The 27,494-nt window shown below is 45.8% G+C and overlaps 2 protein-coding genes and 1 pseudogene across 5 annotated transcripts in view; all 3 read left to right on the top strand.

Annotated features, from left to right (window-relative positions):
* Positions 1-6,435, top strand: part of WTIP (WT1 interacting protein) — a 32,379-nt gene extending 25,944 nt beyond the window's left edge. Inside the window, exon 8 of one of the 2 annotated variants that reach the window (XM_081517150.1) lies at positions 6,189-6,435. In XM_081517150.1, coding sequence (XP_081373276.1) covers positions 6,189-6,329 — 141 coding nt within the window. In that variant the 3' untranslated portion in view covers positions 6,330-6,435. Of the gene's footprint in view, positions 1-392; positions 2,065-6,188 lie in introns of those variants that run through there. The other variant, XM_081517148.1, reaches the window with a different exon arrangement.
* Positions 1-27,494, top strand: part of LOC145515802 (uncharacterized) — a 230,318-nt gene that overhangs the window by 1,341 nt on the left and 201,483 nt on the right. For both annotated transcript variants that reach the window (XM_081517154.1, XM_081517153.1), the window contains exon 2: positions 18,522-18,689. Coding sequence is in view for 1 of the 2 variants with exons in the window: in XM_081517153.1 (XP_081373279.1) it covers positions 18,556-18,689 (134 nt within the window). In the remaining variant the exon portion in view is untranslated. The remainder of the gene's footprint in view (positions 1-18,521; positions 18,690-27,494) is intronic.
* LOC145512383 (beclin-1 pseudogene) lies at positions 3,136-6,123 on the top strand (annotated as a pseudogene). Its single transcript, XR_014058489.1, has one exon. The product of XR_014058489.1 is annotated as a beclin-1 pseudogene (transcript).

Genomic DNA, 27,494 nt, shown 5'->3' with positions numbered 1-27,494 from the left:
GACCCCATAGACGGCAGCCCACCAGGCTCCCCCGTCCCTGGGATTCTCCAGGCAAGAACACTGGAGTGGGTGAGAGACCCCCTAATCAGGATAACCATCACAGTGATTTTCATGGAATACTTTAAGTCCACTTGTTCCTATGAGAACTGAATCACCTCCTCTTGACTACTGTTCTTATCCGTGTGTGAGATGTGGGATCTTTGTTGTAGGATTATTCATCTGGGGGAGCCTGGCTATAGGAAGTGAAGGTTGTCAGGAGTGCCCATGGGGATAGGTAGGAGGGGAAGTGGCAGCCATCAGGCCCCAGCTAGTCTGAGAACGAGCTGGGAGACCCCCTAGTGGGCCGAGGGCGCAAGTACATAGTGAGTTTGGGGATTGTTATTTTAACACAGAGGTTGTCCTGTGATGGGGAAAGCGTGTGTCTCCTGAGGAAGGGGCTTCAGAAGGATCAAAGTGGCTTCTTGGAGGGTCCGAGTGGGGCAGGTGAGAGTAAATTCCTGGGTAGGTGGCTGTTTCTGGCTTTCTCTTCCTTCTGAGCTGGGCTGCTTTGCTTTCTAGCCCATTATTGCAAAGCTTTTTTCTGATTGCTTCCAGTGTCGAAGCTGCTTTGCCCTGGGTTTCTCCTTATTGCGAGTGCAGCTTGTATCTTTTCCTTTGTGTCTGCTATGGAGGTGATTCTCCACCATCACTTTCCACACCTGCTCCATCCTGGTTACTATGCTCCCCCACACAGATGAACCAAGTCATCACAGCATGGAGCCCTCTTCGAGTTCATGTGCCAGACTTTTTCAAAAGTCAGAGCCAAGGGAATGCATCTCTGGCTGCTCTTTCCCTTTGGACTCCAAATACAGAAGCCCTGTATTGGCTTCTCCCATGGCTGGTGACTGCCACCATCCCTCTAGCCCCAGAGCCTTTGCACATACAGGTCACTCTGCCTGGATCCACTCCCTGCCCAGTACTTTAATTCCTGGTCAGAACCTTCCAATCTCAGCTACACAAATAAGCCAGGCTCCCAGGTATTAATATTTCACCAAACACCCAGAATTTAGGGCCCTGGTCTGTAAGCTCTTTTCTGGGAGAAGCATCTTCTAGTTCATTGTCAGGAGTTATGCTGACCTGATGGCTGTGGAACTGAGGAAGCAGTGTGAGAGTCAGACTCTGAGTCAGGTAGATCACCCATGATCGTATAAGGCAGGGTGCTAAACCCACCTGCCCTTAGAATGTCTCCCCTGATGTTGACACCTGGTGACACCTCTAACTGTGCTTTTGTTAACTGCTGAACTTTCATGTACTGAGAGAATAAGAATCCTCTTGATGTACATCTCCTCACTAGAGGGTGGAGACACTCTGCAGGCCAGGGTCTGTCTGGGTTGTTCACTCTTGTCTTCACAGTGCCTGGCCTGTGGTTGTTACTGCAGCTTGAGCTAGACCCTGTCCTGACCTTTAGAGTCTCAATTTGGGACCTTTCTCCCTCACTGATTTGCACCAAGTATAGCTCGAGTTGCCAAATGAAGGAGTCACAGGTAGGATAAAAGCACAAAAACAGGTTTCCACAAATACTATACATGCTGCACATCAAGTGTGTGTCCCAGGAAGTACACACACAGATGTGCCTTTGTGGCTGGAGACTCTTGAATGCTGTGTCCACTGCTGTGTGTGTGTGAGAGAGAGAGAGACAGAGAGGTAGGGAGGTTGGTTGAGGTGAGTGAGAATGGGAGAAAGGGAGAGGAGAGGAAGACATGGAGATTGGGAGGGAGATGAGAGAGGGGGCGTGAGATTGTGAGAGACATTGAGAGAACTAGATACTGTGAGGGATAGAGATGTTGAGGATACATTGTGAAAGAGATTGAATGTTTGAGAGTGACAGAGTTGGTGAGAGAGGAACATTGTGAGAGAGTTTGAGAGGGAGGTTCACTGTCTTGAGAGGATGAGAGAACAGTGAAGAGAACGATTGAGAAAGACATTGAGAGATGGAGTGAGCCAGAGGGTGGAGAGATTGATTTAACTGAGGCGAACAGAATCTAGGGTCTTTTTCCCACAAGGCAGGGGGCCCCCAGGGCCTGGTAGTTTGGAAATATTTGGATGACTTGGCCCATAAATAGATTCACCTTCTCTAAGTGACAAAGGCTGTGGTGTGTGTGTATGTGATGTTGGGCTGGGATGGTCTCTTGGAGGTGAGGCTTGACCATGGGGTGCCTCCATGGCAGAGGAGGAGGAAATGGTGCTCACTCCTCCTGGGCAGTGCTCCCTGCCTCTCTTTGGCCAGGAAACAAAGATGAGAGCTTGCTGAACTGTAGATAAACTTTTGAGTGCCTCTTGTAGGCTTGTTCTGAAGGGGCCTAGAAGGGAATAATAGGCAGCTGGGATAATTATTTATGGGACCTGGGTGGGTCTGGCATAGGAATCCACAGTGGTAGAGGTCTGGAGAGCAAGGTGGGAGGAGGAATGACTTGGAGTCAGTGGGCTGATCCTGGGGGTGATGCGCAGTTGAGTGGGGTGATGAGTGGGGCTGTGCTCAACCACCATCTCCTACTGCCTCAACTCCCATCCCTAAGGCTGGTCTTCTATAGCCGATGCCCCCTGGGAGGAGGGCAAAAAGGTGAGAGTAGACTCAGCCTTGAGGGGCTTCAGGAAGGCCTTGGGTTGGGATCTGAGGACAGGTCTTGGGTTGGGGGCAGCACCCACGTTGTTGATGACCTTCCAGCCAGCAGTTCTGGAGGACCTGCCCCTGTGTGGTGTGTAGACTTTGGGCCTGCATGCGCCTGAAGTGGGTGTGTGGGTACCTGGCTGGGAGAGGGGTGCGCATGCTCTGGGGACTCAGTGACTACTGGCAGCAGGCCTGGGTTGGGGGTTCTGAAATGGAAGGGCACACGTGACCTGGGGTGGACAGGAGGAGGCTCTTCCTCAGCTATCCCAGGAGTAATTCTGTGTGGCACTGTGTCCTGGAGTAGCAGACTGGTCTGAGGCTACAAGTGCTTATGAGGCCTCTGGTTCCTGGAGACAGAGCCCATGAAGTGTCTGGGAGCTTGGAGAACTGGGGGAACACAGCTGGAGTGGCAGATACTTCCCCCTCTCATCTTCCTGCTCTGGCCCTGAGGATGCAGCTGGGCTGCCTTCTCTAACCCTGGGGGGTGTGTCATAGGTGGGCCCTTTGCTGTCCTGCAAGGAGGGTCACCGCAGAGGGCAGAGCAGGCCTGGGTGTCTCCCCAGGACACCAAGGCCCTCAGGTCTCCCTGGACTGCGGGGACTATGGCCTTGAAACATCTCGCACTTAGATGGGAAGCACTCAGCACTGGTGTTGGTGTGCCTGTCACATACACATTTGTCCGTCACTATCTGCTCACCTGTTGCTCCCAACATCCTACACTAGTGCACATTCTCCTTCACCTGTGCTGTGCAGGTGTACCTGCTCATGTCTCACACACCTGTGCTGCCCACTTGTTACATGACGGTCCCACAAACTCCATCTTACCTTCCTGAGGTTACCTGCCACACACTTGTCATTGGCACCTGTATGACCCAGCTGACTCTCCTCCGTGATAGTGTCTGGGCCATCAGTGCTCCATCCACGGTTGGCCTTGTGGACACCGAGGGTGGGGCTCAAGCCCAGGAAGAGGCATTTCACTGGCCCGATGTTTGCTCACCCTCCTTCAACCCCAGATTGCTTTGGGAACTTCCTCTTCCATCTGAGCAACAGTACTAGAGGATTTCCAGGCCTCTTCAGCTGGGCTCTGCCTGGCCTGTGGTCTGGTGTGGCCACATTCCTGAGCTGTGTGGGTCTCAGCCAGGGGCTGCTATCCTTGCAGACATACGGGGCCTTTTGAGGCTTAACCTGTTCCCAAGCCACCCCTCCTTGTCTCCCTGCCCAGCTCGGCTCAGCTCTCTCCTTTCACATATGTGCATTCTGGTCCCCTGCCATGCCTGAGTCACCTCTGACCCTGGAAATGGGGGAAATCACTGACCCTGGTGAGAAGGGCTCCCTCCAGCGAGGCAACAAGCTTTCATGGGGATGAAGGGAGTCCTATTGCCAGACGCTTTCATGGGGATGAAGGGAGTCCTATTGCCAGACGGGGCAGAGGGGGGAGTCTTCAAAGAGGCAGAGGGCTGTGTCCATGATGGAGGAGATCAAACTGATGAGGCCTGTACCATGCAGACTGGGACTCTGTCTCTTGCGGGGTTAGGAGCCTCTCATGTGGGTGAGGAAAATCTTAAGGGAAGATCACAGGAGCCCTGGGTGGGGGTCGAGGTATCTCACTGCAACATGTCGGTGGGAAGACTGCATTTAGCTCTGATGTGAGCTGACCAACCCTCCCTCTCCTTTCTTCCTCCCTTTTTAAAAAAATATTTAAAGACTTTATTATACTTCATCTGATTGAAAAAAAAAAATACCTTGTTGGCTTTGGGACTGAGCAACTGGGTGTATGTTTTCCATTTTCCTGAAGGTAAAGAGAAAATTCTGTTTTGCTCTTTTGATATCTGCTGTGTGGAGCAAGCTGGTGGAGTTTGGAGCTCAGGGAAGATGAAGTCAGGGCAGGAGATACACATTTTGTAACTATGCGTTTATAGAGATATTTGAAGTTGTGGATGAGATCATGTGGAAGGAGGCTGAGATCAGAAAGGAGAGGAGGCCCAAATCTGAGCTCTGGGCGCATTTTTCCCTCAGCAAAGGGAGTGGAGCAGGGGGTGCTAGTGATGTGGGTGGGCATGGGGAGGGGCTGGTTGAAGGTGGCATCAGAGAAGCCATGGGGGAAAAGGGCAGAGAGAGGAGGACAGGAGGCTGCTGAAGGAGTTCAGACCTTGAACAAAGCTGTTTCAGAGCTGCAGTGGGAGAGACATAGATCTGAGCTCCTTGAGATGAAGGAAGGGAAGGAAAAGGAGGCAGCCAGCTCCCCCAGGTATATGGGGCGGAGGTGCAGCAGCGGGAGGAGTTGGGTCAGGGTGAGTCCTTATAGAATGCTGAGGCCTGTTTGAGGCTCCCTGCCTACATCTCTTAAGAGCATGTACACTCCATGCGGGCATTCCCAGGGTTGTCTTCCCCATTGGACCCCAGTCCACATGGGGGCAGGGTCTGTGACTGCAGTGGTCACAGCTGTGTCCACTAGGAGCCCAGCATCCAGCTCCTAAAATGCTGGTGAATGTTAGTTAAGGACCAATATTTGTAAAGCATTCAGGATGCTAACAGCTGAGTAATAAATACTCAGTAAAAGTGCATAACTGTTGGCTGCAGACCAGGAAGTAGCTGAAGACTGAGTGGTTCTGGAGGTCTTGCTCCAGATCCTGAGAGATGGAGCAGTTAGAGATGCCCAGTGGCACCATGCAGGCCAGCTTTGTGTGCTGGGACTGCAGCTAGCCCCTGAAACTGGAACATGTCACCATCCAGGAATCCACTGCTCCATTACTACCCCCAGCCCAGGTCAAACCAGAAGAGAAGTAGGAAGGGACTAACTCAGGAGAGGAGCCATTTATCAGCCCCCATCAGGATGTGTCTCACACATTCATCCCCCAGCCTGGTTGATGTCTGCGGAAAGTGCCAACAGCTTCACTCTGATTGGGAGGCATCTGACACAGCCCCAGGGAGAACATTAGCTAAAAAGTAAAATCACTGGAGGCTTTCTGACTTCCTGTCGGGGCAAACAGGTGTGGATCACCACTGGGTGAAGGAGACAGATTCTGTTTTAGGCCAGCTAGACACTCAGCTCAACCTCCCTGAAGACAAGTGATAGAGCTGCAAACGCTGTTTGGAGATCTCAGAGCAAATGAATGAAGATGATGGTGAACAGCTACACATGGAGCTAAAGGAACTGGCCTTGGCGGAGGAGAGGTTGATTAGGAGCTGAAAGAAAAGAACTTCAAGATAGTGGCAGGATATCTTGAGCGTGTCCAGGCTGAGGCTGAGACTAGACCAGGGGAAGCTCAGTATCAGAGGGAACATACTGAACTTAAACAACGACAGCTGGAAGGCGGTGATGAGCTGAAGGGTGTAGAAAACCAGATGCCTTATATTCCTGGGGAGTGAAACGAGCTGAATGCTGCTGGGAGCTGGACAGTGTTGCTACCAATGCCCTGGCCAATAGGATGGGTTTGAAGTTTTAGAGGTTTTGGCGTGTTCCCTGTGGAGTCTGAAGTCTCAGACAGATGTAAGGAGCTGCTGATACACTGGTCTGAGGTCTGCGTTTTATCTGGAACAGCAGGTTTCCTGGGCTGTGTGCAGCAGTTTGCAGAAGAAGCTGAGAAAGAGGACTTCCTTACAGGCTGAATGTGAGAGCGCAAGATGGAAGACAGAGGAGGCAGCGGTGGCTCCAATTCTGTCAAACCCAGTTCAGCTCTGAGGAACAGTGGACGGAAACTCTCAAGTTCATACTGTTGAATGTTAAGTAGGGCCTTGCTTGGGTATCCTCACAGTTTTATAATAAATGAACTCCTTTTTTTCCTTATGAAGATATTTGCCTGAAAAACCCAAGTTTTTTGTTTTGTTTGCAAAAAAAGTTCTAAGTTAAATTCAGGTCATATCAAACAGCACATGTTTGCAGTACAAAAAAAAAATTCAGGAAAAGCCACTTTATTTTAAAATATCCGTTGATAGTTTCCAGAACTCCAACAGGCCATGTGTAGTGAGCAGCCCATGTTATAATTTTGACTCATAACCCCATGCCTTCCTTTTCAAGCTCTTATCTTCAAAGCGTCCAGCTTAAGTTTGCTTGTAATTTTTTTTAAGCCTCAGATGAATTGAGATTGGTGTGTTTTCACTGGATTTTATCTCTCAACTTCCTGTACTCAAAATACGAAATAGAAATTTTTATCTCCACCCAGATGATGAAATGTGTAAGCTACACAGTTGGATAATGTGAGAAAATGACAACATATAAGCTTTGTCTGGTCACCGTATGATGTGATTGAAAGTTTGTACTGTAACACGTCTCTCTCGGTACTAGGTTCTAGTACCGAATGGCCACTCTTCTCTGTGTTCGAGATATGAAATGGTGTTGGATACTGTTTCCCACCCTGAATCATGTGGCCATTTTGAGTCTTTTCCCCCTCTTTTTCTGCTGCTGGGCCTCATCTCACCCTACAGTGCTGCTCTGAACCTTCTTGCCTATTCCAGTTGTCTCCCTTCCCACTCTGCTCAGGGCTGGGTATGACCCTCCCCCACCCTTCATCAAGAGGAAGTGTGGGCTCAGTTCCTCTTCCTCCAATGGAAACTCATTGGCTTGCAGCAGCCCTGGCCCCTCCTTGCCAGGGTCATAGGGAGCATGGCTTGAAAGCTTGTTCATGCTGTCCCCACCCTAAAGATGCTCCCCAGACCTAGAGCCCTTTCCTTTTCTTCTTGTCCTTTTAAAAATTCTATATCAAGACATATGTGTACAGTGAAGCTAGAAAACATGTTCAATTTGAAGGACAGAAGAACACGTGGCAGCGGATCTGTTTCCTAGTGAAAGGTTGCTGCTGTGAGCTGTGAGTTTCGTTAGGATTCGTGACCACTGGAGGAGAGGATTTCGTCCCAGGGTCCAAGACGAGGCTTGACTACTTGGAGCTTTTTGTGTAGCAAAGTTTTATTAAAATATAGAGATAGGGAAAGGTTATGACATAGACATCAGAAGGGGACAGAAAGAGTGCCCCCTTGCTAGTTTTTTAGCAAAGTGTTTTATGTCTGTTAGAAAGCTATTAATCAGATAAGAGAGACACCTCAAGGCTGAGGGAGTTTCACCAGGCCCTTCTCCCACAATATGCATTTTTGAGATGGGATGGCACGAGGTGTGTCATCACCTGGCCATAAAACAATTGACAAAATACTGGTTTGTTGAGCCATTATCAGCCCAAGGTTTGAGGAAAGAAAAAGTTAGTCTCAGGTGGAACCATTTTGAAGAAAGGCAGACTCCAAAGTAAATACATAGTTTCATCAGCATAGCTTAGGAAAAACGTTTCCATAAGAAAAACACATTGATTAGCTCAAGGAAGAACCAAGCGGAAGCCTCTTTTGAGTTTGTGTAGAGAAGGAAAAAACTGCAAGTTTGGCACTTGTGGTTTATTTCCTCCTGCCGCTTGGGGACTTCTGGCCTTCCTGCCTGTTACCCTCTCATTTCCCCCTTTTCTTTTAGGAGAATTATGTTGCTTAGGGAAAGGGGCGATGTTCTCATTCCATAACTGCTTCTGAGCTGACAAGGGGGCGTCGTCCCTAAATTGGTGAGGCAGCATATTGTCCTAACCCTCGTATTGAGGGTCTCTGATTCAGAGGCCCCAAGTAGTAGCTGGAGGAAGCTGTGGCACTCATAGGAGTTTGGACAACCATTTGTAACTTAAAAGCCTTCATGCAGCTAGAAACAAATCCGGCTACACAGTTACAGGTGCAGGGAGCAAACAGCAAAAACAGAACAGTCAGAATTACTACAACTAAGGTAGTTTTCCACCATGGGCAACTAGTTAACATCTCCCAAAGTGAAGCAACTGAGGCTTCAGAGTACCCATAGCCTGAATCATCTTGTTCGTATATTTAGTAAAGTGAGTGACATTGGTGCTTATTGTAAATAATGGCACAAGATCCTCCTTGTGTGACTGTTAGAATATCTAAGGCCATTCTGTTGTTCAGCATTAAGGGCTGAAATAGCTTTTTGAGAATCTTGTAAGGCTTGTTGAGTAAAGTTAGAGCATCAACTCATAGCATAATGTCTGTAGTTCCCAGAGAGGGAACAAATATTGCAGCCAAATAATCATACCAATGAAATACAGACCTTGTCCAACGAGTTCTAAGGGGTGGCAAATTAGCAGGCTTCTCTGGAAGCTCTGAAAATATCAAGCCATGAGTAAAAGCTAGACCTAGGGTGCTTCTCCCTATCCAGCCAGGGGGAAGTCACGCCCATAGGTAAGAGCCACATATCCATTAGGTCCCATTTGGAGCAAACCAGTGTGACTGAGGGATCCAGTCCCAATCAGTGCCTGGCCAGGCAAAAGGAGGACCTGTACTGGGGTTGGAAAACACAGGCATGATTACATGCATATTTCTTGAGGCAAAAACCCCAATTGTTTCCAGTCATTATAGTTGTTGGCTAACTTCTGGGGATGACTCTATTTGTTCCCAGCATATGGGAGCACTAGACATTAGGCCTCCCTTTTCAGGAGTTAGCCATATGACCTCATCCCATATTTTATAAATATCAGGTAAAAATCCATCAGATCTAGACCCATTTGTCTTCTTATGTGCAGCAAAATTGTCATTAAACCAAGTTAAAACATAATCCAAATTAAAAGTCACATTATGTCCATAGTTAAGGTGCAAAATGTTAACATCAATCCATTTTAGGATTGTTAGATGTCATCAGATTAAGAAGAGGCATCACATATGATTGTTGTTGTCGAAGGTAGTCGCAGATTAGGAGAAAGTCCTTTCCTTGAAGTGGAGACACCCACCACAGGAAGTCTTCCACTGATGAGGAGGGGCGTGCTCTGCAGATCCAGCAATTAGACTGATTGTGGAATGTGGCTTAGGAATGAGCCCAGGACAGGAAGGCATTATCTTGAGAGTTAAACAACAGACTCAGGAGTTTGGAGTCAGCAGAAGCAGACCCATATATAGATTATCAGGCCCATTTGAAAAGTGAAAAAGTAAAAGCATAGAGAATAAAGATAAAATGACTGGCTTAGCCTGAGGGGTCAGGTTGCCACTTTTTAACTCAAGTGTGGTGCACCCACAAATCTATTCCTGGCACCTTGACAGTTGTGGGAGAAGAAAGAATAACCTGGTAAGGGCCTTCCCAGAGGGCATCAAGAGATGGCCCCCCAGGTCCCAATGTCTTTATCAGGACCTTGGTTCCTGGCTTAAACCACGGTTTGTTTGACTCAAAGGCTGGGTCACGTGTCACCTCCCAGAGTTCACGTGATGCATGTTGAGAAGCTGAAATCTGCCACAAACTTTAAGCTTAGCTATTGGTTCTTCTAACAACAATGACTGACAAACAAATTAAACTCTGACCCTGTGGGCAAGCTCAAAGCAGGAGCTTGCAGGAGAGCAGTTTGTAGAGCCTTAAAAGCCTTTTGAGTATCTAGAGACCAAACAAGTTTGTCAGTTTGGGCTTGTTGAGTTTCAGTTATAAGTTTGTATAAAGGCTGGGCAAGTTCCCCATACCCCAGAATCCAAATGCGGCAGTAGCCTGTGATGCCCCCAAATCCTCTCAGATGTCTTAAAGTCACAGGTAGGGGATGATTTAGTATAGGCTTAATTCTCTCAGGGCCTATGGCCGTTGTCCCTTCGGATATGATTAGGCCCAGATATTTAACAGATTGTTGACAAAGCTGGGCCTTTTCCCTTGATGCCTTATAACCATAGCCAGCCAAAAGGTTTAGGAAGCCTTCTGAGGCTTGTGAGCAAGCGTCCTCTGTGTCAGAACAGAGCAGAATAGCATCTAGGTATTGTAACACCAGTAGCCCCACTGCCTCGGGGCTATTAAAGTTTTGCAGGTCCCATGACAAACTCTGTCCGAATAAGTGAGGGCTGTCATGAAACCCCTGGGGCAAAACTGTCCAGGTTAACTGAGAAGCTGGCTGGGTAGGGTCTTCAAAGGCAAATAAAAATTGACTTTCCTCTGCTGATGGTATAGAATTGAAGGCATTTTTTAAATCAATTACTGAAAAATACTTGGCTCTTCAGGAATTTCAGACAATAGAGTATAAGGATTAGGTACCATGAGGTGTAAAGGAACCACAGCCTCATTTATTATTAATAAATCTTGAACTAGTCACCATTTATCATTTGACTTAGGAATGTTGCGTGGACTGTTACAGGGAGTTAATAGCCCCTGCTCCTTCAAATTTTCGGTGATAAGTTTTAACCCTTCCTTAACCTCAGGTTTTAGAGGATACTACTTTTGATGTGGAAAAATGTGCGGGTCTTTGAGCTTGACAGGGACAGGAACAGCATTTTGTGTTCCACCCACAGTTTTTCCATCAGCCCACACTCTAGGATTTATATTTTGTTCAATTAATGGGGGAGAAAGAGGGCTTCATATTCATGAAAACAGAGGCATGGACCTTTCTCAGTATATCCCTCCCCAAAAGGGATGAGGAGACTCTAGCATGATCAGAAACTCATGTGAAAACAACACAGAGACCTAGTTGCAGCTTAGAGGACAACTGAAATAGTAATGTTTGGCTTGTCCAGACATTGCAGTTACAGTAGTGGATCGGGGAGAAAGTGGGCCAGGGGCTTCAGTAAGCACAGAGTAAGTTGCCCTGGTGTCCAAAAGAAAATCGACTGATTGGCCCCCACAGTTATTAATACCTGGGGTTTCTCAGGTGTAATTAGGATGGGAGGTTGTTTGGGGACCCCTGGGCACCTTTAGTCCTGAATGTCTTGAGAGTCCAACCCCTGGGTCCTATGCCTCTGGGGGCAGTCTCTCCTCCAATGTGGTCCTTTGCAGATCAGACATGGACCTGGGGGCAGCTTAGAAGCCTGAGGCAATCCTGCATGAGGTGCCCCTCCTTTTCACAGTAATTGCAAATCTGTCCCTTTCCACCTGGGTCCCTCTGGGCACTTTTCTCAGGCTGTCTCAGAACGGTTCTGACCACCATTATTAGGGCTTCAGTCTGTTCCTTGATCTTTCTCTGCCTTTCCTTCCTTTCCTCATATTCCTTGCCGTAATAAACTGTCTAAGCCAGTTGTAACAGATTATCTAAAGACTGGTTTGGTCCATACGCCTGTTTTAGTAGCTTATAGTGGATATTAGGAGCCAGCTGAGTGAGAAATATATCCTTTAAGATCATTCTTCACACTTCACTTTTGGGATCAATCTCAGTGAATCTGTGAAGGGCTTCTCACAGTCTATCTAGGAATTTACTGGGTGCTTCCTCCTTTTCCTGTTCTATGTTCACCAGTTTGGCATAGTTTAAAGTCTTAGCACATACTCACCTGAGTCCTTCAAGAATACATCTGACAAAATGATTCTGATTCCATCTTCCTTTAGCCGTGTTATAGTCCCAGTCTGGTTCTTTAGTTGAGACCACCGGATTACCAGTAGGGAGGGTGGCTATCTCGTCCTCCTTTTTTCCTGCTGATTCATTACCAAGCCATTCATCTCTATAGGCAACAGTTTTCTCCAAAACTGGAGTTTTTGAGTCAGGAGTTAGCGTTTGCCCCAGGATATGACTGTGTGGATCACAATAAACTGGAAAATTCGGAAAGAGATGGGAATACCAGACCTCCTGACCTGCCTCTTGAGAAATCTGTATGCAGGTCAGGAAGCAACAGTTAGAACTGGACATGGAACAACAGACTGGTTCCAAATAGGAAAAGGAGTATGTCAAGGCTGTAAATTGTCACCCTGCTTATTTAACTTATATGCAGTGTACATCATGAGAAACGCTGGGCTGGATGAAGCACAAGCTGTAATCAAGATTGCCAGGAGAAATATCAATAACCTCAGATATGCAGATGACACCACCCTTATGGCAGAAAGTGAAGAAGAACTAAAGAGCCCGTTGATGAAAGTGAAAGAGGAGAGTGAAAAAGTTGGCTTAAAGCTCAACATTCAGAAAACTAAGATCATGGCATGTGGTCCCATCACTTCATGGCAAATAGATGGGGAAACAGTGGAAGCAGTGACAGACTTTATTTCTGGGGGCTCCAAAATCACTGCAGATGGTGATTGCGGCCATGAAATTAAAAGACGCTTACTCCTTGGAAGGAAAGTTATGACCAACCTAGATAGCATATTAAAAAGCAGAGACATTACTTTGCCAACAAAGGTCTGTCTAGTTAAGGCTGTGAGTTTTCCAGTGGGCATGTATGGATGTGAGAGTTGGACTATAAAGAAAGCTGAGCTCCAAAGAATTGACGCTTATGAACTGTGGTGTTGGAGAAGACTCATGAGAGTCCCTTGGACGGCAAAGAGATCCAACCAGTCCATTCTAAAGGAGATCAGTCCTGAGTGTTCATTGGAAGGACTGATGTTGAATCTGAAACTCCAGTACTTTGGCCACCTGATGTGAAGAACTGACTCATTTGAAAAGACCCTGATGCTGGGAAAGATTGAGGGCAGGAGGAGAAGGGGACGACAGAGGATGAGATGGTTGGATGGCATCACCGACTCAGGGGACATGAATTTGGGTAAACTCCGGGATTTGGTGATGGACAGGGAGGCCTGGCGTGCTGCAGTTCATGGGGTCACAAAGAGTCGGACACGACTGAGCGACTGAACTGAACTGATACATCACATCCTTCCAAGTAAGATCATAAAGCAGAGTAACACCCTTAAAGGCTCTAATATATTTTTCTGGGTCCTCCTAATAGTCTACCAGATCTTCCTTGATTCTTTGTATTTCTTCATAGGAAAGGGCTTATTAACTCTCATGGATTGGTTATTTTTCCTGGTGGGTGCTTCATGGAGAGGCAACAGCTTGTGTGGCTGTTCCTCAGCCTTTCTGACTGCCCTTTGCATATGATCCCAGAGGATGAACATAAAACCAAAGGTGTCCCTTCTAAGTGTCACTGGACCAGTATGTGTGATAGCAGAAGAGGTGGTGAAGGGCTAGCCAGTGAGGATAAACTGATTTTTGTCCTTGAGCTATTAAGCCAATCCTTCCAAAGCCACCTGCGAGCCTCCTCTGGCCTGCAAAGAGCTAGCTTTACTGAAGGAGGAAGCCCATTGCACTTCCCATCTGACCAGATCCTTGGATTCTCGATCTATGTCCTCGAAAACCTCATGGTCACCAGCGGTGCTACTACCCATATAGATCGGAGGCACAGCTGTGATAAAGACTCACTTTAAGGTTGCTACCTTCTGAGGCAGGCAGCTAAGAGAGCAACTTCTTGCCTGAGAGACATTCTGGGAGATAGAACTCCACCCAGCTACTGAACGTGCTCTTGTCTGTAGTGCGCAATACAACAACCGACATCGTGGGTTGCGAGTCCCTTGAAAGTCTGTGATCCAACAGGTTTGGCTAGTAGTTCTAATTCCTCAGGCAGTTACAAAATGGTCAAAGAGACCAGGAAAAGGTAACCAAGAAAGGAATGTTGGGTCCACATGCTTCACCCATTTCTGGCCGCTTCCCTCGCAGGAATGTTGGGTGCCTCTTGGCATTGGCAGGTCAATATAAACCCCCGACAAGGCTCCCCTTTTTGGGGCTGCCTTCAGTCATTATGAGGCACCATGAAACCACAGAGCAGGGCTCAATGCTTGCTTTGTGGCTAAATCCACGTCCCTTTCATGCTGCTTTCACACACACAGGCACACCGTAGAGTTAGTAAAGTACAGCAGAAAACCTGTTTACTGGGAGAGCAAAGAACTAGAGCTCCAAGCCTCCTTACCTTGTCTTGAAGATCCCAGATGAGCCCTCAGGATGACAGTTGGCTGCTGTGAGCCGTGTGTTATGTGACTGTGTGTTATGTGTGTGGGATTTGTGACCTCCAGAGGAGAGGATTTCGATCTGGGGTCAGAGACAAGACTTGACTACTTGGAACTGTTTGTGTAGGAAAGTTTTATTAAAGTATAACAGAGATAGGGAAAGCTTCTGACATAGACATCAGAAGGGCACAGGAAGAGTGCCCCCTTGCTAGTTTTTAGCAAAGCGTTTTATGTCTGTTAGAAAGCTATTAATCAGATAAGAGAGACACCTCAAAGCTGAGGGAGTTTTACCAGGCCCTTCTCCCACAATATGTATTTTTGAGATGGGATGGCATGAGATGGGATGTCATCCCCTGGGCATAAAACAATTGACAGGAATACAGGTTTGTGGAGCCATTATCAGCCCAAGTTTTGAGAAAAGAAAAAGTTAGTCTCGGGGGAACCTTTTGAAGAAAGGCAGATTCCAAGGTAAATACATAGTTTCATCAACATAGCTTAAGAAAAACATTTCCATGAGAAAAACGTGTTGGTTATTAGCTCCAGGCAGAACCAGGTGCCGTCAACACAGAATTAAAAGAAGCCTCTCCTCATTTTGTGTAGAGAAAGAAGAAAAGAACGTTTGCCACTTGCAGTGTATTTCCTCCTGCTGCTTGGGGACCTCTGGCCTTCCTGCCTCTTACCCTCTCACTAGCTGGAGAGATGAAACATAACCAGTACCACCCTCCATGTGCCCTGCTCTGAACACATCCCCTTTAGTTACCCTCTCATGCTGAATCGTGTGTTGATCCCTCCTTTACTTCTCTATGTAGTTTTACTACCTATTGATGTATCCTGAAACAATTTACTGTTAAGTATTGAATGCTTTGGGGTTTTATATTAATTGACTCATCCTAAATGTTTTCTTCTGTGTTTACTTCCTCTGCTCAACCTTGCATTTTAGGGATTCATCCAGGATTACATGTTGGTGTAGTCATTGATTTTGATTGCTGGGTAATATTCCATTGATGAAGACAACATAAGTGATTTAACCATCATATTGTTGATGGCTATTTTGGGTAGTTTCTGTCTTGTAGAGAACATATATATACATGTTATTATACATTATTATCTTGTTTCACATATTCAAGAGTTTCTCTAGGATATATGTCAATGAACCCTAAAATATATGTAATATTTCACTTTTCTAGATATTGTGAAATCATTTTTCAAAATGGTGGTTGTAATAATTTCCATCCAACCCAAATTTAAGATTACAGCATTTTTACTTCTACTTCTCCTGTATTACATCTAATCCATATTATGTATACAATCACGTGATTGCATGTGTCAATCATGCTGATACTTCCAATTCAAATTCAGGACTACAGCATTTTTACTTAACTTCTTTTCTCTTTTCTATGCCATGGATCAAGTGTTCTGTAATATCTTATGTTTTCTTCTGGAAGTTTTATGGTTTTAGGCCTTACCTTTAAGTCTTTAACCCAATTTGAGTTAATTTTTGTGACTGGTATAGGATAAGTATCTGATTTCATTCTTTTGCATATAAATATCCAGTTTTTCTAAGACCATTATTATAATAATAGAAGTATCTATCATTTCCCCATTGAGTATTCATGACTTCTTTGCCAAATGTTAGTTGATCTTATGTGCATAGGTTTGTTTCTGGGCTCTTAATTCTATTCCATTGGTTTGTGTGTCTATTTCTATGCCAGTACCATAGTGTTTTGATGGCTATAGCTTGGTAGTATAGTTTGAAATCAGGAAGTGAGATGCTTCCAACTTTTTCCCTCTTTCTCAAGATTGCATTGGCTCTTCATGATCTTTTGTGGCTCCATATGAATTTTAGGGTTACTTTTTCTGTTTTTGTGAGAAATGCCATTGGAACTTTGATAGGAATTGGGATTAAATTTATAGTTAGCTTTGGGTTATATGGACATTTTAACAATATTAATTCTTCTGACCCATGAACACAAAATACCTGTTTATTTGTGTCTTCAATTTAGTTCATCAATGGCTTATAGTATTTCATTTCATTGGTTAGATTTTATTCCTAATTATTGTGTTTTCAATGTTATTATAAATGGGATTGTGTGCTTTTGTTTTCAGATAGGTCATTGTTAGTATGTAGAAATGCAACTGATTTTGTATGTTGTTTTTTACTTTGCAACTTTACTCAACTGATTAATTCTAACAGCTTTTTGGTGGAGTCTTAAGGATTTTCTATAGATAAGATCATATCATCTGCCAAGAGAGACAGTTTTACTTCTTCCTTTCTAAATTGGATGTGTTTTTTCTGACCTCATTGCTCTAGTTAGTATTTCCAGTACTGTGTTGAATAGGAGTGGTATGACTGAGCAACTTGTCATGTTCCTGGTCTTAGTGGAAAAGCTTTCATTTTTTTCACCATTGAGTTGATGTTAACTGTGGGCTTGTCACATATGACCTTTATTATGATAAGGTACCCTTTCTGTATACTTAATTTGTTGAGAGTTTTTAATCATGAAAGGATATTGAAGTTCATCAAATCCTCTTTCTGCATCTGTTGAGATGATCATATGATTTTTGTCTTTTATTAATTGGGAAAATCATTTGCATTATATTGAATCATCCTTGTATCCTAGGGATAAATACCACAATTTATGGCATATAATTCACTTAATGTACTGTTGAATTTGGCTTGTTAATATTTTATTGAAAATTTTGCATCTATGTCAGGGATATTGGCCTGTAGTTTTCTTGTGTCTTTATCAGGGTAGTGTTGGCCTATAGAGTGTTTTTGGAAGTGTTCCCTCCTCTTCAATTTTTGGGAAGAATCTGAGAAAGATTAGTGATAATTCTTTAAATGTTTGGTAGAATTCACCAATGAATCTAGCTGGTCCTTGGCTTTTCTGTGTTGAAAGATTTTTGATTACTTATTCAATCTCCTTAGCTATTTATATTTTCTCTTTCTTCATAATTCAGTTTTGGTAGGTTGTATGTTAATAAGAATTTGCCCATTTTGTTGGTTATTTTTCCTTCCAGCAATTTAAATACATTATTCCATTCTCTCCTGGTGATAGACTTATGTGGGTTCCCTTGTATGTGATGATTGTAAATTCTTATCATTTGCTTAATAGAACTTTTCCTGGTTGTCACCTTAACAAATTTGACTTTGGTGGTTGAGTCAAACTGCCCCCCTCACTTTTAATATCCCCACAACCCAAGTGATAACTTTCATCCATCTGTTTAGTATAGTTGATGCTGAGGCATAACAAGGTCTATTGTGTTATAATATTTTAAAATTTAATATTTCCCTGATGCCTCAGCATCCTCACAAGCTGACTATAGAATGATAAGGCTGGTCTGCTCCATAAGTTTCCCTTCCTGCCCTTCTGTGACTGTAACCTAGAAACATTCCAAAGCATCAGTGAAATCTGCTCAAACCTTTCGCTTGTGTACTCTTCCCTGACCCCCAGTTATGACACGTATCCACAGGTCCTTGGTCATGCTTGGTGAAACCTGTTCTCTTGGTGCCCCTCCCACGTGGCCCCCTATGAGGTGTGCTGTGCCTCTCACTCTGAGACCTATGAGTACAATATTAATAAATCCTTTGATTTCATATGCCTCTTTGAGTATAATTTTTGCAGCCTTGTTGAAATGATCCTTAAAGACCCCACATTTGCAATACCCCCATCCCTGTGGCAGTCTGTGGGAGCAGATCAGCTATGTCCCTGTCCTTCCCCATGTTTGGAGCACTTTATCTTTTTTGAGTCGTGCTAAGCTCTCCCAGGCCTTCCCTGGTGGCTCGATGGTAAAGAATCCGCTTGCCAATGTGGGTTGTGGGTTCAATCCCTGCATCAGGAAGATCCCCTGGAGAAGGAAATGGCAACCCACTCCAATACTCCTGCCTGGGAGATCCCATTAACAGAGGAGCCTCGTGGGCTACAATCTATGGAGTCACAAAGAGTCAGACACCACTTAGTGACTAAACAATAATGAGCTTTCCCTTCAATGTCCTCCTCCTACTCTTCTTCACCATTTTGTTGAAATCTCAAGTCCTGTAATGAGCGCCTTCACATTGTCTTTGGTATTGTGAGGTTATCAGTTTTCATATTCCTTTATCCTCTGGTTTGGTCACTGGTGGGAGAGAACATGAATGAAGGTGTTCAGCCCATTATCTGTAACTGGAAGTCTATATGATTTTGCTTTTAGTGGTGTGTTGACATGCTGCCATGGGTGCCCTTGAATGTACATGTTTCCATTTGGGGCGGCCTTCCTGTTGGCGTGGTGTGGCCAGGACCCTGGAGGTGAATCCAGGATGACTGACTCTGAGAGTTGTTGCCTGGCACTGTGGAGACAAGAAGCTCAGCCTGGGAAACAGTAAGTGAAACCTACCCCTCCCCCCATCACTGTGCCTTCCAAGACTAACAATTCCTGAGGGTCCTGAAGGTTTGGACTGGATAGGAGTATGTACTGCCCCAGCACATACCCTTGTACTTCCAGTCTACAGTGACATATTATCTAGAGAAATGCTTCTACAAAATTGACACTCTGGCAGTGGTTCCCAAACTTTTTCCAAGTAAGGACCTTGGCATACTTTTTAAAACAATTAAATAGGATTCTCACTTTATGATTGTCTTCCTATCAGATTAGCCAGAAAGTTCCTTGGGGTTTTTCCATAACATCTTATGAAAAAAACCTGAATGAACTTTTTGGCCCACTCAGTACAAAGTAACATGTATTTATGTAGCCCATTAGGAAAATTTAAATAATTTACTTCTTATAAAAACACTGTCTGCTTTTCTACTGGGCGTTTAAAAGATTATTTTGTAAATCAGTAGTGATTAATGATTTGGAACCTAAGGTTTGTTTCTAGTCTTAATTATTTCTCTGGGATAAAGTCTTGAAGGTGGAAATGGTAGTTTGAATAGTTTTCAGATTTGTGAAGATTTTGATGCACACTGCCACCTTACCCACTAGATCATTTGTGCCTGTTGTCATATCCATCAGCAATGTGATAATACCGTTTTTTTCCTGGCACCCTCACTTATCCCTGGGTGGTGGTGGTGGTGTTTAGTCACTAAGTCATGTCTGACTCTTTGTGACCTCATGGATGGTAGCCTGCTAGGCTCTTCTGTCCATGGGATTTTCCTGGAGTGGGTTGTCATTTCCTCCTCCAGGGATCTTCCCGACCCAGGGATTGAACCCACATTTCCTTCATCTCCCACATTGACAGGTGGAGGATTCTGTACGTAACACTGAGCCACCTGGAAAGTCCTCTTAAGCATTTACTCTTGAAGAACTTTCAAAATCAGTTCATCACATTACAAAAGAGAAAAAAAAGTATAAGAATTTCGGTTTGAAATATTTTCCAATTTTAAATTACTCTTGGAATAATTTTAATCCTTTTAATCTTTAGTAATTCCTTCTAGAATGCAGTTAATATTTGCCATTTATGAAAACTATTTGATATCACTAATCCTTTATGGTTTGGATCTTACTTCACTTCTTTTTCTGACCCTGTTTTATTGGTTAGAACTCCAGAATGATAAACAATAATGGGGTGATGGTTTGTTTGCTTTTCTCCTGGTTTGCATGGGAAGGCTGTGGAGGCAGGTCAAGTTTTGCCTCCACTGTCAATCTGGTTTTGGCTGTTGATTTCATGATGAACCCATGAGCTGCACTTTAATAAGGTAAATAAGATAAGAAGAAACCTACTCCAAATTCAAGAATGTTTTATGCATTGTGTTTATCATCTACCTATATTTGACAAGAACTGCATAGATGTGTGAAGTTCTGGCATGCATATGATTTCAGGACAACTTGTTTAATATAAAAATTACAGGAAAACATTACATTTAATTTAAATACATTTTTTTTCTGAGATGTTAATTGTTGCAAAAATAGTGACTTTAAAGAGAGACAGCGGCATCCTTGGTCCTGGGTGGCTCAGGAACCTGAGTCATGACTGTTGCTCTTACAGGACAGGACTTAAGGGTTAGTGCCTTGCTGGTTCTCCCTAACTTCCTGTAGTTGCACCATTGTGGCCTTTTATCCATTCCGGATGTCAGGGCCAATGCTGAAGATGGGGAGAGAAGGTCAAGTTACCGAAGGAGGGAGGTGGGGTTGGGGGCAGCAGATTAGGCTGTCAGATGCCTGTCTTGACAGTAGGCTGGCCACTCCCACCTTTCCTTCTGAGGTTGGTACCCACCACTTCCCACTTTAACTAAAACACACAAGCCAAAGTTTAATGAATGGCATGCAAAGTGTGTCAGACAGCCTTGCCCTACAGAGGTATAGGTCTTGGATGGGGAGGGGGGCGGTCAGTGACTCACTGGGCCTGGCCCTGAATTGGCACAGCCTGTAGGAGGGAAGGAGCAGCAGCAGAGCAGCAACCAGAGAAGGACTGGGGCTGCCCAGGAGCCAATGCGGACACTTGCCAGTCTGGATAGAACCAGGGTTCTGGTTGGAGCGCATGTCATTGATGTGTACCTGAGAGAAGGGGTGGGAAGCTGACGGGAGGGATCTTCCAGGAAGGAAAGCAAGGAATATAGGGGTATCAGAGAGGGAATACGAAGTGTCAGAGACCTAGCACCCCATGGTCACCATCCTGGGCAACTGTGCATCTACCCTGACACTTCTTGATGAGAGATGGATGATTGTTTGAGTTAAACAGGGGCTGTGCTGGCCACACAGTCCTGGAGTTGTGAGGCTGTGCTGGCTTCCAGCTCCATGGGCCGTTTTCACCAGCAGGCTGCATGTAGTTATCTGTGCCCTTGGTGAGAAATTTGTTCCTGACATCCATGGGTTGGTGAGAGTTTTAGATGACCTCTGAGGGGAGGAAGGAGCACGGCAGCTGGGTGTGCCCCCTCCGACGACGGCTGCAGGTCGCAGGGTCCAGCTGGGGACCTGCAAGCTCCTCTTGCCTGTGGGTGGTGTGTTCCTTAAATTCCTGGTCCTTGAGGCTTGGCTGGGAACATGACCTGAGCTACCCACAGTGGGTGTGTTGGGCCTGAAGTGTGGGTTCGGGGGTCCTGCTGGCCAGGCTTGGGGATTGCTCTCCCCATGCCCCCAGCGTCTCCTGTGGGGTAGGAATTCAGGCCACTAAGAATGGGAGAGGGAAGGGCATTGCAGACTGATGCCCTAAGTGTCTGGGGGAGTATAGTGAATGAAAGGGACATTATGTTGGGGTGTGTGTCTCTACACGTGTTAGTGTGTGTGTGTGTTCTGTCTGCAGTGGGGCTCCTGACTGGGAGAGTGCATGGGTCTCGTGTGACAGACATAAGGCTTGGTGTATGTGTTATGTGAGAATTTAATTGTCTGTGTGTGTGTGTGTGTGTTGAATCCTCTGTTGGGCGTATGGGAGTGTGTGTTTGTGGGGGCATATGAGACTTAGAGTATGTGACTATGTGACTGCAAGAGCCCATCTGTCTCAGAATATGTGTGTGTGTCTACAAGTGTCTTTGAGATCATGTGTGTGACAGGGTGCATGTGGGATGGGCTGGAGGCTTGAGGGAAATGCACTGCGAACAGACTGCTGGGGTAACAGAGCAAGGTATGCTGTGCTTAGTTGCTCCGTCGTGTCCAGCTCTTTGCGCCCCCATGGACTGTATCCCGCCAGGCTCTTCTGTCCATGGGGATTCTCCAGGCAAGAATACTGGACCTGAGGCCAGACTGCTCTTTTAGGAGAGTTTCTTCCTAGACACAGAGGCACAAGGATGATGGCAGCTGATAGATGTGTGCCCAGGGAACTGGACCTCTGCTCTTCCCCTTCCATCTTCCTTCCTTTCTTCTCTGGCCCTGAGCACTCTGCTGCACTCCCCTCTCTCAGCTGAGGGGGCGATGACATCTGGAGGGTCCTTTCGAAGCAGGAGAGTCACTCTGCAGGGCAGAGAGGGCTGGGTGCACTCCCTGAGGATGTGAGGCCACTCTGGACTGTGCAGCTGGGCAGTTGTGGCCCTGACACACTTTGGCAGCTCAGAGGGAAGTGCTCAGGGGTGGTGTTTGTGTACCTGCCACCCTCACCTGTTTGTCAAACCCCTGACCTGTCACCCCATCAGCCCCTACCCAGTACGCATGCTTGTCTGTGACTGCTGTGCAGGGGCTGTACCTCCAGTGTCTCAGGCATCTGTCACATGCCTGCCATACAATAGGTTGTGTGATGGCCTCATGAACCTCACCATACATGCCTGAGGTTAACAGCCACACACATAACTTCATTGCATGACGCAGGCAGGTAAAGCACTTTTCTGTGACAGTGCCTGCCCTAGGGGAAGGATTGTACCTCAGCCCTGAGGACACTGCAGGACTGGCGGTGGCTGGAGGCCATGGACATCACCCTGCTTGAGACATTTGCCTTACCTGCCTTTTATCCCGTGGAACCTGATGACCTCTGAGTTGAGCCAAGAGAGTGAATAAGGCATTCCAAATTCCCAGCCAGGCTTCCTCCCTCATTTGACCCAGTCCCACTCTCAGTCTTAATGTGGTTGTGGGGCCAGAGTGTTGGCCTTATTCCTGAGCTGTGTGGGTCTCCTCCAGGAACCATTATCCTTGAGGCCAGACCAGGGCATGGGAATTTCCTCATTCAGAAACGAAACCCTCATCCCTCCATTCACAACGTCCTCTCTGTGCCCTGCTGTGTCAGGCTCCCCTTTCACACCTCCACTTCTTTGCCTGTTCTCTAGTCCTAGCTTGGAAGAGTCATGCTGACCCTGGGGAGAAAAGCTGCCTTGACTTGGGGGAGACGGTGTGATTGAGGGTGTTGGGGTATTTTGTATGGGGATGATGAGGCCGAGGGCTAACTTTGACTGGGAACAGTCTCAGTGACCCTGAGAGCAGAGTGGGACCCTGATGCCTCCCCACCCCTGGGGGTGGCAATTGTACTGACCTTATTTCCCTTCACAGCAAAACTCCCTATAAGACTTGACTACTCTCTCTGTCTCCACTTCCACATCTTCCCCCTTGGTCCTCAGGCTTCACCACTTGGCTTTCATTCCCACATCTGTGCTGAAGTGGTTATTGGGGAGGTCATGCAGATGGGCCATTGCCTTGTCCTCCTCTGGGGAGAGATTTCTCCACCAAGGTCATGGTGGAGTATCCTGAGAGAAGACAATAGAGACAAGATAGGCTTTAGACACAGATTTTATAGGAAATCTGGTGGATTTGACGTGAATGGTGAGGGAAAGGGGGAAATCTAGGCTCTGGGATACTATTTATTGAGATGAAGAAGACTTTCTCATGGTTAGGAGGATACAGTTTATTTTTGGGGGAAATTAGGAGTTACATTTTGGACTTTTGACAAACTATTAATAGATCAGAAGTATTGAAAACATCCAATGGGAGATTTCAAGTAGGCAGTTAGTTAGGAGTTTGGAACTCATAGATACAGACTGAAGGTACAAACTTGAGAGTTCATACCATAAAGACAGTGTTTCAGATTAATAATATCCATGAGATGATCTGGGGAAGAGAAAGAGGAAAGAGAAAAAGGTGGGTACCAAACATCTCTCATACACCATTTTGTTTTATTTTTTAATTTTAATTGGAGGATAATTGCTTTACAGTATTGTGTTGATTTCTGCCATACATCAGCAAGAATCAGTCATAGGTATGCATATGTCTCCTCCCTCTTGAACCTCCCTCCCACCTCCCACCCTATCCCACCCCTCTAGTTTGTCACGGAGCCCTGGATTTGAGCTCCCTGAGTCATACAGCTAATTCTCACTGGCTATCTGTTTTACATATGGTAATGTATATGTTTCAGTGGTACTCTCTCAATTGATCACACCTGCTCCTTTGTGCGCCACTGTGAATCATGTCAGCCTCACCTGTTACTCTGGCCACTGCTGGGACTACCGGTTGCGTGAAGGTTTAGACCATCTTAGGTTAGGAAGTGCTTTACTTGACATCAGCGGTATCCTAGCCGGCATCCCCTCTGACCAAGGACTCACTTTACAGCAGACGTAGTGTGCTAGTTGTCTCATGCTCATTGACATTACTGGTATTTCCATGTTTCCCCTCAACCAGGAGCAGTTGAGAGTATTTTGCATACCCTTTTGAAGACTCAGACATGCATGGTGCTGGCTGGGTAAGAGCACCTTGTGGGGCTGGCGCAGTGGCCTCCATGATGCGGTGTGTGCTCTAAGTTAGCAATCAGTGTCTGAATAACCCATCCCCTGACTGGAGGAGGCACATCACCACTTCTTGGGTCTTCTTGCAGGTTTTTTCCCATACAACCTGGATTCATGAGTCTTGACAATTGAGGATTGTCTTCTCTCACTATTACCTCTAGTGATCCAATAGCAACACTTTTTTTTTTTTTTTTTGCTTTCTGTCCCTGAAACTTTGGGATTTGGAATTTTTAGTTCTCAAGGGAGGAATACTTTCACTAGGGGACACAGAACTAGTTCTGAGGCTGCTTCTTGGCCGATGTGGTCTCCGATCCCACTGACCAGGCCAAGAAGAGGTTATTGTGGTCACTGGAGTGATTGGTTTTAATTATAGAGGGAAAAGTCTGTTCCTATTATGTGAGGAAAAGTATGTCTGGAACACAGGAGATCTCCTGTGGCATCTCTTAGTGCTCCCTTATATTGTATATTATTGTATTGGTATACCTTACATATGTGGCAAAATTAATGGAAAACTACAACTCCCCACTATAATGTCCCAGACCCTTCAGAAATGAAAGTCTGTGTCACTCTGCGGGGAAAGAAGGATGACAAGCCGAGGTGTTTCCTGAGAGCAAAAGGCATATGGAGTAGGGTAGTGGAAATGTAGTTAGAATTATAAATACTAGCTATGATCACATGGTTTGCCTTGGAAACGAACAGAGATCACTCTGTTGTTTTTGAGATTGCATCCAAGTACTGCATTTCAGACTCTTTTGTTTACTATGATGGCTACTCCTTTTCTTCTGAGGGATTCCTGCCCACAGTAGTAGATACAATGGTCATCTGAGTTAAATTCACCCATTCCAGTCCATTTTAGTTCACTGATTCCTAAAATGTCAATGTTCACTCTTGCCATCTCCTGTTTGATCACTTACATTTTGCCTTGATTCATGAAGCTAACATTTCAGGTTCCTATGCAGTATTGCTCTTTACAGCATTGGACTTTACTTCCATCACCAGTCACATTTACAACTGGGTGTTGTTTTTCATTTGGTCCCGTCTCTTCATTCTTTCTGGAGTTATTTCTCCACTGATCTCCTGTAGCATGTTGGGCACCTACCAACCTGGGGAGTTCATCTTTCAGTGTCCTATCTTTTTGCCTTTTCATGCTGTCATGGGGTTCTCAAGGCAAGAATACTGAAGTGGTTTGCCGTTCCCTTCTCCAGTGGACGACGTTTTGTCAGAACTCTCCACCATGACCCGTCCATCTTGGGTGGCCTTACAAGGCATGGCTCATAGTTACATTGAGTTAGACAAAGCTGTGGTCCACGTGATCAGTTTGGTTAGTTTTCTGTGATTGTAGTTTTTAGTCTGTCTGCCCTCTGATGGATCAGGGTAAGAGGCTTATGGAAGCTTCCTGATGGCAGAGCCTGACTGAGGGGGAAACTGAGTCTTGTTCTGGTGGGCGGGGCCATGCTCAGTAAATCTTTAATCCAATTTTCTGTTGATGGGCGGGGCTGTGTTCCCTCCCTGTTGTTTGTTCAGTTCAGTTCAGTTCAGTCGCTCAGTCATGTCTGACTCTTTGCGACCCCATGAATCGCAGCACGCCAGGCCTCCCTGTCCATCACCAACTCCCAGAGTTTACCCAGACCCATGTCCATTGAGTCAGTGATGCCATCCAACCATCTCATCCTCTGTCTTCCCCTTCTCCTCCTGCCTCCAATCCTTCCCAGCATTAGGGTCTTTTCCAGTGAGTCAACTCTTCGCATGAGATGGCCGAAGTATTGGCGTTTCAGCTTCAGCATCAGTCCTTCCAATGAACACCCAGGAGTGATCTCCTTTAGGATGGACTGGTTGAATCTCCTTGCAGTCCAAGGGACTCTCAAGAGTCTTCTCCAACACCACAGTTCAAAAGCATCAATTCTGCGGTGCTCAGCTTTCTTCACCGTCCAACTCTCACATCCATACGTGACCACCAGAAAAACCATAGCCTTGACTAGATGGACCTTTGTTGGCAAAGGACCTTTGCCAACAAAAAAAAAACCATAGCCTTGACTAGATGGACCTTTGATTATGCAGCAAATGTCTCTGCTTTTAAATATGCTATCTGGGTTGGTCATAACCTTCCTTCCAAGGAGTAAGCATCTTTTAATTTCATGGCTGCAGTTACCATCTGCAGTGATTTTGGAGCCCAAAAAATAAAGTCTGACACTGTTTCCACTGTTTCCCCATCTATTTCCCATGAAGTGATGGGACCAGATGCCATGATCTTAGTTTTTCTGAATGTTGAGCTTTAAGCCAACTTTTTCACTCTCCTCTCTCACTTTCATCAAGAGGCTCTTTAGTTCCTCTTCACTTTCTGCCATAAGGGTGGTGTCATCTACATATCTGAGGTTATTGACCTGAGGCCAAACTATGGTGGAGGTAATGAAGATAATGACGACCTACTTCAAAAGGTCCCGTGCATGCACTGCCTCACTCATTGCCCCTGACCCTGCAGCAGGGCACTGCCGACCCACGCCTCCGTCGGAGATTCTGGGTCAGTCTCTTGTGGGGTTGCTGCTCCTTTCTCCTGGATCCTGGTTCACACAAGGTTCTGTTTGTGCCCTCCAACAGTCTGTTTCCCCAGTCCTGTGGAAGTTCTGGCGGCTCTATGGTGGGGTTAATGGCGACCTCCTCCAAAAAGGCTTATGTCATACCCAGGTCTGCTGTACCCAGAGCCCTTACCCCTGCGTCAGGCCACTGATACTGAAGCTGAAACTCCAATACTTTGGTCACCTGATGTGAAGAACTGACTTACTGGAAAAGACCCTGATGCTGGACAAGATTGAAGGTGGAGGAGAAGGGGACTACAGAGGATGAGATGGTTGGATGGCATCACCGACTCAATGGAAGTTTGAGCAAGCTCCAGAAGTTGGTGATGGACACGGAAGCCTGATGTGCTGCAGTCCATGGGGTCGCAAAGAGTCGGACGTGACTGAGCTACTGAACTGAACTGATGATCATGTGAGCAGTTGCAGAAATAAAGACTGAATAGTTACGAGTATTTCTTCCTTATTTTGATTATGCACATCTT

Source organism: Giraffa tippelskirchi, chromosome 7 (genome assembly GCF_054371585.1).
Source record: "Giraffa tippelskirchi isolate mGirTip1 chromosome 7, T2T-mGirTip1v1.2.pri, whole genome shotgun sequence".
In the NCBI taxonomy this organism is placed as follows: domain Eukaryota; kingdom Metazoa; phylum Chordata; class Mammalia; order Artiodactyla; family Giraffidae; genus Giraffa; species Giraffa tippelskirchi.
Note: the sequence above shows the minus strand (reverse complement) of the source record. Positions and strands in the feature narration are given on the sequence as shown.